The sequence below is a fragment of the Zea mays genome, chromosome 1, assembly GCF_902167145.1.
Source record: "Zea mays cultivar B73 chromosome 1, Zm-B73-REFERENCE-NAM-5.0, whole genome shotgun sequence".
Lineage (NCBI taxonomy): Eukaryota > Viridiplantae > Streptophyta > Magnoliopsida > Poales > Poaceae > Zea > Zea mays.
Window position 1 is genome coordinate 202,205,436 of NC_050096.1, and position 10,110 is coordinate 202,215,545.

The 10,110-nt window shown below is 43.6% G+C and overlaps 1 protein-coding gene across 1 annotated transcript; it reads right to left on the reverse strand.

The window, feature by feature from the left end:
* Positions 1-695: 695 nt before the first annotated feature.
* Positions 696-4,141, reverse strand: LOC100285670 (Activator of 90 kDa heat shock protein ATPase). Its single transcript, NM_001158561.2, has 3 exons — positions 3,106-4,141; positions 1,354-1,433; positions 696-1,265 (listed from the first exon to the last, which is right to left on the reverse strand). The coding sequence occupies exons 1-3, from the start codon at positions 3,976-3,978 to the stop codon at positions 1,172-1,174; spliced, it is 1,047 nt and encodes a 348-aa protein (NP_001152033.1). The 5' UTR covers positions 3,979-4,141; the 3' UTR covers positions 696-1,171.
* Positions 4,142-10,110: the final 5,969 nt, after the last annotated feature.

A 10,110-nucleotide genomic window follows, 5' to 3' on the forward strand; every position in this document is an offset into this window, starting at 1 on the left:
AAGCAACTATACACGGGAGCTATGACAGCTGAATGGAATATGAAGCAAAGCAAGGTTGAGAGCAGGCAAGCAGCAAACTCACCCGACCTGGGGTTCTGGATTACACCACACCGCAGTCCCGAAGCCAGCTCAGCATCCCTCTCCTCCTCCTTCCTCCTTGCCTCGGCTTTCTTCCTCGATCGGCCTTCTTCCTCGACTCCGTGTTCGCTCCAGCTAGGGTTCTAGGCGCTGAAGATAATCCAGTTCCACGACCCGTAGCAGCTCGTCCTCATCCAATGCCCACGACCCCTTTACCCTCACGGACCCCGACACTGCCTGCCACCACCCTCCACCCCTCGGATCTTTCCGCTGTGGCCAGATCTAGTGGGAGCAACGAGGTTTGGGGGGGGGGGGGAGGAGGTAGTACCAGGATCGAGGGTACAACGGGATTCGCCATAGAAGGAAGCCTCCGCGGGCGGGATTTGTCGCTGCAGCTGCGGGCGAGAATCGTCGCTGCAGGGCTGCAGCTGCGGGCGTGATTCGCGGGATTCGTCGCTGCGGGGCTACAGCCGCGAGGATGGAAGGGAGTGCGGGATTCAAGGCTCGAGGATGGAAGGGAGCATGGGAGGGCAGTGGGATGCGGGGCTGCCGGCGGGGATGCGGCCGCGGGCGGGAGGTGCGCGCCCGGCAGAACGTACACCATGGGGTTGTGAACGCCTACATTAGTCACATAATAGTAATAGAGATTTACAAGTCCTCATTAAAACCATCATGGCAGCACATCTGGAATAAAGAAAGTATAGAGTGCCAGATTCCGAGTGGCACGAGCACGAGACAAGGATATGATCTGATCGTTACTATAGCACACAGCGACTCAATTGAAGTCCAAATGCAACGAAAACACAACACGAGGACCGAGTATATAGCCACTAAAACGCTTCACACCGACACACATTCTTAATCATTGCAACAAGATAACCAACCCAGATCAGCGTCGACTCATTTCGGGAGCAAGCAACATTGCAGCGTTCGAATAACAGATGTTTTTAAACCCCCCACGATATGCAGTGTTCTGTGTTTAAGGACATGGAAAACAAATGGGTGAATAAAACATGGATTGCTATGACGTGCATGGTCTGACCCCGTAAAAATTTGAAATCTAACTTCATGCCAAATCGCCTCTTTAGATTCTTTAGATCCCAAAACCGAACACTCCGCGTATCCGCTGGAATATGAGTTCTCTCCAGCCTCTCTCGGTGTTCTCTACCACAGTTGAATTTCCATACCTGCAAGTACTCAAAAGCAAACAGATCGTAAGTACAAGAGACAAGCATCAACAGATTTGGTGTTCGAAGCATAGGAATATCAACATACTTGTCTTCCTCTGGCACATCAGTTTGTTTGAGCTTTATGATTGTAACTCCAGACTCGGGCTCATCAAACACCAACCGGACCTGCATTTCGGGTGAAATCCAGACTCCGTCACATCACTCGAACATAGTCCAGGTCGTATGCACAGGCGTGATCATAATTATAGATAGATGCCTTGTGCACATAAAGCATCTGCCACTATATCTTAACTCAAGTGAAATCCTACATTCCTACAGCAGTAACCATAGAGCAGCATTTGAAAGGAGAAGAGGCGGCCAAGTATATAAATCCACAAGTCTACTACACACACGTTCCAAATAAGATGAGCCCACAGCCCCACATACATTAATACAGTATTATGCATTGCTTGGAGGTGTTGCATACCCACTGCGAAAAATTCAAAATTTCATCTGCTAAATTACTGCTGAAATCAAAATAAGAATTACATGACCCTACAAACCACAAAGAAATATTGCATACCGACTGAAGACAATTCACCAAACTGTTGTGATTACTGCTAAACTCAACTCAAGATAAATGGTGCACATTGCATGTTTCCACATAGTACATGACTACACGTTGACAGTGCGCATACGTTGCCGGTGCGCTTGGCAACTTCTCCATCCACCCAAAAGAATGGAAATCTCACTTCCCAAGAAGTCAAGCAATCCTAACTTTGACTAAATATTTACAAAAATAAGTGCTAACTACATAACAATTATCACTACATTAATCATGGATTATGTTTTCATAATAAATATATCTGAAGATAAAATTGTTGAAAGTATTCCTACATATATAGGCAGATCTGGAATAGTTTGTAAAGCGAGAATTCCATTCTTTCTGTTAAAGAGGGAGCACATGTTAACTAGAGCGAGAAAATTCAGCAACATACAGTGCTCAATTAGAGCACCTAACTGTTTCAATAATATACAGTATACACATTAGATGGTATTTCACTAGATGGTGCCATGTGCTTGTTTAAAATATACTCCATCCATTCCAAATTATAGTTTTCTTTGGCTTCACCCTAAGTCAAACTTCCCTAACTTTAACCGTTTTTTTTTATAAAAAAACGAATTAAGGGTCATCTTTGTTGGCTTCCAAAATATGCCAAGCCAAAGATTTGACAGGCCATGATTTGGCTTTTAATTTGTTGGCTTCCAAAACTTGCCAAGATCCCACATTTGGATTGCCAAATCTATAGCACATTTTTTTGCCCAACTTTTGCTTGCCAAATATTTGGCATGGCATTTTTTGTTTGTAAACCAAGCAGGCTCTAATTTTTGCAGGTTCAAATAAATGCACTATCAGAATAATATGCCATAAAGGAAACTAGTTTGATGTTTGTAGATGCTAATACATTTTTCTATAAACTTGGCCGAAGTTAGAGGAAACTGACTTAGAATAAAGCTAAAGTGAACTATAATATGGAGTGGAGGGATTCATAGGAGGGAGCTACATGAACATATATTGATTAGTGTTAATCTTTAGATTGATATTTTAATGACAGTTCAAAATGGTTGGAAACAACGACATGGTTCATCAAACTTGTATTTTCTTGAATAGTCTTATTAAATGTTAATCTTATTGTCTTGAATTCAACAAACTACTAATCAACAAACGAATTAAGAGTTATTCGTCATATTTTCCTAAATCTCAGCACCCAAATTAAGTACCTAAATTAGTGAGCATACAAGAGCAATAGCAAAATGAGTAGCTGGCATAGGGACCCAGGCATGTCATGAATCTTACCGAGGAGTACAAGCCGTCAGGCCAGCTTCCAAACCGCCACTTTTGTGCAATCAGCTTCCCTTCCTGCAGCTCCTCGTTGACGCCAGTGATGGACCCGTCGAAGAGGCTAAATTCCCCTCCAACCTCTCTGCTGATCCTCGCATTGCTCTGCGTAAACCCTTTCCATCTGTTCTCATCCATCAAGATCTCATATATGTCCTTTGAGCGGCAGTAGAACTTCTCCGTCATCTCAATGGTCTTGAAGCCCTCCTTGTCCTTCCCCTTGGCCTTTTTCTTCTCCACAGCCGGCGCAGGAGCCAGTACCGCCTCCTTCGCCGGTGCGGAGCCGGCGACCTTCGTGGGAGTTTTCTTGGAGTCCAGCTCGTCCTTGGCCGGTCCACCCTTGGCCATGGCAGCGACGAACTCCCGGATCTTCTCGAGCACCATGGGTTTCCCGCGGGAGAGGAAGGCGTCCTTGGCGCGGAGCGCGAGGGGCGTCTCGTCGCCGCGCACGGTGACGCGGAGGTCGGGGTCCTCGTCGGCGTTCTCGTCGGCGAGGTAGGGAACCTCAGCGGTGCCGGTGACCTTCGCAGCTCCGGACTCCGAGGCGGCCTCGGCCTCCCAGGAGAGGGTGAGCGAGAGCTCGTACCCCGGGATGACCTTGCCCTTGCGGATGTTGACGTAGGCCTCGCCATCAAGCTTGTCGAGCGCGACGGTGCGGAGACTGAGGCCGCCCTCGCCGTCGAGGATGGTGAGGCCCGCGAGCAGGGAAGAGAGCCGCGCGCGGGACCACTCCAGGCAGTCGCGCTCCGCCCAGTGCCAGTTGTGGACGTTGGTGCCGTCGGCGCGCTCCTCCACGATCCACCGCTTGTCGCCCTCGCCGTACTTCGCCATAGGTGCGCGGTGGTGTTTGGGGGGGAGGGGAGGCGAGCTTAGGGTTTGGAAGGGCTCGGGTTCGTTTGGATCTGCGCGTGGTTTCGTGATGTTGGGTGTGTGGAATGGATGACCAGAGACGAGAGTTTTTTAAGAGCAGGAGGCGGCTGCTTCTGGATGGTTCGGTGCTGGATTGGAATACTCTCGAAGTTCAGGGGCAAGGGGAACAGGAGCTGGTCAGCTGGTACATTGGTACGTAGGTTGTACCGGTGGAATACAAGACAGTTTCGATCTTAAAATTTGTACATACTAGTGGGTTGTCCGTTATATATATATATATATATATATATATATATATATATATATATATATATATATATATATATATATATATATATATATATATATAAATTATTTACCAAAAAAATTAAAAAAATTAATTGTCTCCGCTCTCTATATAATATTTTTTGATTTAGCTAACTAATGTTATTGATTACTCCATCCAATATCTATTGGTACAACACGACTAATGAAGTGAGCGATTAGAAGAGAGTTCATAACGACTGACTGAACGAACAGAGATTATAAAATGACATAATTCCACCATACAGAGACCAAATAAGAGAAAATTTGTGAGCTCAAATTTCTAAATTAAGTCATATGAACTCAAACTTATAAAAAAGATAGATCAAAATATGGAGTGATTGCTAAAGTAAGGCATCAATAAAAATTTGATGCGCTCCATATAAATTATGCTACTTCGTAGCAATTACTAATGTTTAAAACCAACAAATTACATTTCATTTTACCGTTAGTGTGACAAATCATTGTTGCTCCATCCAATTCAGCAACCTCAAACACCATGGAGTCCATCTATAGGCGTGCAACGGGTTAATTTGAAATAGCTTTGAGGGGTTATTTGTAAAAAGGTGACGCGGGACGACCGTTGAAACTGGTGCTTTAAGTATAGTATAGATATAAAAATATACTAGTATAAAAGTATTTGGCTATATAGGCATTTCAGATATACTCTCTCTCCCAAATAAATTTTATTTTAGTTAATTAATTGATTCATACAGTACTTGATTTATGTTTATATATACATATATATATTCCTTCATTTAAATATAGACATAAAAACAAAGAGCTAAAACAACTATTATTTTAGAAAGGGAGGAGTATAACATTTTAGTCAAAATAGATATTTGTTCTTGGTTTATGTGTCAATCTCTGTGATCCAACCTCGTCGTGGTAGCGTCCATAGGTATCACGAGTAGTGTCACTGTCTGCATCTCACTTTCCCCATTTAACGCTCCCCGGTTTTGATGGAGTACAAATTTCAGCAACCATGCCAAGTCAGTAGAACCTCAGTATGCCTCGGTTTAATGTATTACGAATTGTCCGGCTTTATGGGGCAGACCGTCCCCAAAAAAATTTGGGGTGCTCTAACATATTATAGTCGTTTATAGCCGTTGGGATTCTTGTGTGACAGTCCGAGCTTGAAATGTAGATTGTCCGAGGATGCCCGGTCTGCTCGAAAAGTGACCATAATGGCTAGTTTTGAGAGGGGGACTATATATACTTGGTGTCCGGTTTGGGCACCTTAAGGAGGCCATTTGGAACACTTATAAGCATATTAGAGCCTTCCTCTTCTCTCTCCCACTCATATTGTTTGGGATTGCATTCTAGTGAGATTGATAGCCATCTAGTGTACTGTATCAGTTGGTTGAGCTTTGAGGCACTAGGGAGATCATCAAGCAAGGTCGTTGGCTTGTTACTCTTAAAGGTTGTCACCTTCTAGACGGCTTGGTGGTGGTTCCCTACTGAGCTCTTTAAAGAAGATTGTGAAGAAGATATAAATCAAAGATTGAGCAACAAATTTGAGGGGTGACATAAATCAAAAGTCACACATGATCTTATAATAAAAAATCAAAGAAGATATAGTGATAAGAGTGACCTTGGTTTCAACAAGAGCAATAGCAAAGGCAAGCGCTTGAAGCTAAAAGAAAATATGCTATCTCATTTCATGTGTTATCAATGCCATGAGATGGGTCATCTTGCCAAGGCATGTCCCAACAAGGACAAGCTCAAGTTAAAGAAGGAAGAAGAGAGGCTAAACCATGACAAATATTTCAAGTGTCACACTTGGGGTTACCTCACCTCAATGTGCCCAACCAAGAAATTGGTGAAGCCACAAGTGAAGCCTCAACCAAAGCCACAAGTTGAGCAAGAGAAGTGTCGATGTTTCAAACCTTGCTCCAACAAGTAAATTTATTGTGCTCGTTCCAGGCTCCAGACGATGTGCGCGGTGGACGCAGAATTTATACTAGTTCGGGCAGAATGTCCATACTTCCATTCATCGGTGGCTTACGCTACCGGCACCATTGATATCAAAGCTCGTAGTAAGAGTTACAAGCGAGCAACAGAGGGAGGAGAGGCTCCCAAGTCTCTTATCGTGGTGGAGGTAGAGCTAAGGGTTACAAGGTGGTGTCCTAGCTAATTCTTGGCTTGGCGACAAGGCTTCGGTCTCTGGGTCCTCGTCGGTGCGTCCTCCTCCTGTTCACCGGACCTTCTGGGTGTCTTTTTGTCTAGGAGTTGAAGCTCTCATTTAGTTGTAAAGCGGGCAAGAGCTCTAAGTTGTGTGGAGAACCTTGCGAGACATATGTCCCAGCATTGAGCAAGGTAAAGACTCAAGTTTGATCTTGGTGATCACTTGAGTGAGGAAAGGATTGAAAGAGACCCTATCTTTTAGGAACTCCTCAACGGAGACATGGATTTCTTTGTGAAATCAAACTTCGATAAATAAATCATTATGTCTCTTTATGCTTTCTCTTTGTCATTTGTTTTGCCCCTTTCTTCTCGAAGTTATACTTATTCTACACTTACATCCTATATTGTTGCCAACATCAATTATCCACTTCCGTTCTTTAGCAACAATAGCAAATATTGAACTTGGATTTTTTTCCTAGACTTACCATTCTCATTCTAACCCATATTGCGATAATTCTCAGATCAAGTTTTTTTATTTGAGTTAAAATTTTAGGTTTCGCCTATTCACTCCCCTTTAGACAACTTTTAGTTTTAGACCACATGCTAAGGGACTTCGAACCATACGACTAAGCAAACCCTAAAGGGGTGATCATAGGAGTGTTGTTCTAGTTGTTGGACTACAAGAGAAACATAGTGTCAGACCAAATGAAAACACTATTCATGCTCAGTAGAGCATTAGATCAAGGCAAATAAGAGTATTGAACCATCAAACATAGTAGTGCTGGTGGATAGAGAGGTTCTAAAGAGGAAAAATGTGTGTTGGACTAGTCCAACGGTGGACGTCAGACTATATGTTATGAAAGCATGCCACAATGGCCAACAATAACTTGTGCTGATATAATAGCCATTAAGAGTCATTAGACTCTATAATAGTGGTCTGATGGTTGTGCGTCAAACAGTTTGATGACCATGCATCAGATGGTTCAACTGCATGTAGATATGCATGTTAAAGTTCCAATGACTATGTCTCACCTTGACGGCTATAAATAAGACACTAATCACCCATTTGAGGAGCGTGGGAACTTATCAACATATCAAGGGTGTTGTGACTCTTCTCTACTAATTATAGACTCTTAAACACTTAAAGAATAATTTGGTAATTAGTGTAGATGCTTTATAAAGTGGTTAGGTCAGTTATACAACCGCTTATTGCACTATTATTGTACTCAGAGGGAATTATAGTCTTGCGATATCACACCAGCCACTTTTGTGGTGTGTCCACCGCTGTATACCAGAATAAATGAGGGGCCCAACGTTTTGGCTAAAATCTCAATAGTGAAGACAATGGAAAGCGGTCTGAGACCATCTTGAAGATTCATTTGCATGTGGGGAAGGTCTAGGGATACCCATGAAGCTACCCAACCTGGAGCTTGGCCCTTATGGTGACATCTTTGTGAGGGGCTCCAACGAGTACTACAGAAAGCTTACGCTTTTTCAATACCTCGATACAAACACTGAAGTCGTTGATGGAAGTTTCGATCGCTACCCATGCATTTGAACTGTGTATCTTGGTTGTGTGCTTTACTTTCTTAACATAGTTTGGTAGGCTTGGAACCTGGATCCCACAACTCTTCATTGTGACAACTAACTTAGTCGAAATCATAGTTTATATATAGATAGTTTATTTATTACATAAGTTTTGACTAGTATAAAATTAGAGGTATTAGATTTAAGAAGTAGATTTTAAGTTGTGTCACACCCGGGTTCTAGGGGTCCAAAACTCGGGCGCGACATAATCACCAAGTGTGATGGGACCAAGTCTCACACATATGATGACTTATGGTATAGAAACGAATGTCACATCTTTACTATATAATAGGAGTTCTGTACAAAATAGCTAAATAATTACATCATATGTAGACAACGATCCAGCAACCATATATAGTTGACTGGGAGACGACGGTCTAGACCACTCATGAACTCATCACAACATCCTTCGCACGCCTCATCCTTCACGATGACATAGGCTCCGGCCAGAATGCATAAAGAAATAACCAGGAAACCGTATACCAACATGAGCCTACACGGGTGAGGCCCAACCGGCCGGGCTGCGGGTAAAACAAAGCTGGGCTGGTGGGGGAAATCTGCCTAGGTACGGTTCCTCTCCTTTTCTCTATTTTTTTATTTTACTTGTTTTCTTTCTATTCTAAATTTTGAATTACTATATTCAACTCTGGTTCACAAATGTAAATGCACGATCAAGGAAAATCCAGCATGAGAATCACTAATTCCCTTTAAAATATTTATACTTATTTAGTCTTCTCTCTCCTTTTAATGAACTTTACCTTTCGATATGGAATATGCATGCATTTCACTAAGAACAATTATTTATTGATCTAAAACTTTGGGTATTACCAAAACCTTCATTGAATACCTATATGTAGTTCCACAAAGGAATGATCCCGGTTCATTTAGGTATCTTATTTGATCTTTTATTAGAAGACACATTTATAGAAGGTAAGGAAATATATTTTAATTCAAAAATCTTTAGGGTATTACAAGTTGTCTAATTTATCTTTTCTTTCGGTGTTACAATTTCTTTAATATTCACTTAGTTCTAATTCCTGGAATTAACACATATATACATATGTTATCATGTGCAATTATGTGCATTGGTGTAACCGTACAACCAAAAAACACAAACATAAAGATGGGAGGATCTTTTTAAAATATCTAGGAGAATGTGTGGTTTGTTTTGAAATGATTTTTTTAAAATGGTCCTCCCACCTCTATGTTTGGTTGCACCAATGTATACGGTTGCTACTTATATGTTCTCTTTAAATCTTAATATTTAATAGTGTTGTCATTTCCATACTTCTCTACTCCTTTAAACACCAGTTTCGGCGGTCGTTATGTGGCACACGCGAAGCGTACATCTGTCCCCCCCTTTGCTTCTCGCCTAACAATTGTGTCACACGCGCGAAGCACACATCTGATCCTCCCCCGCTGCATCACGCAAGAGCACATCTGTTTCTGAAAGTCGCCTAGAGGGGGTGAATAGGCAAATCTGAAATTTATAAAGTTTAAGCACAACTATAAGCCGGGGTTAGCGTTCGAAATATAATCGAGTCTGAAAGTGTCGGCGTTTCGAGACCGGGGGGTCCCTGGGCCGACGAGTGAAATGTCGCCGCGTGCCCCAGCCCAGATGGGTCGGCGCGAGACGGAGCGCGAAGGGGGGAAAAGGCAGACGGAGAGAGTGAGAGGTGGAAGTCCCGCGACCTTCGTGTTTGTCCCGCGCCCAGGTCGGGTGTGCTTGCAGTAGGGGGTTACAAGCGTCCACGCGGGAGGGGAGCGAGCGGCCTCACGCGAGCGCCTGTCCCGTCCTCTTCCCCTCGCGGACAACCCTTTGTAAGAGGGCCCTGGTCCTTCCTTTTATAAGCGTAAGGAGAGGATCCAGGTGTACAATGGGGGGTGTAGCAGAGTGCTAACGTGTCTAGCGGAGGAGAGCTAGCGCCCTAAGTACATGCCATCGTGGCAGTCGGAGAGGTTTTGGCACCCGGTTCGTGTGGTGTCGTGGCCGTGGAGGAGCGCTGGAGCCTGGCGGAAGGACAGCTGTCGGGGCTGTCGAGTCCTTGCTGACGTCCTCTTGCTTCCGTAAGGGGG

Coding starts and splice junctions, on each gene's coding strand:
- LOC100285670 (NM_001158561.2), bottom strand. CDS start 3,978: ATGGCGAAGTACGGCGAGGGCGACAAGCGGTGGATCGTGGAGGAGCGC. Junction 1,434..3,105: donor CTGACGGCTTGTACTCCTCG/GTAAGATTCATG, acceptor CCCGAAATGCAG/GTCCGGTTGGTGTTTGATGA. Junction 1,266..1,353: donor GATGTGCCAGAGGAAGACAA/GTATGTTGATAT, acceptor GAGTACTTGCAG/GTATGGAAATTCAACTGTGG.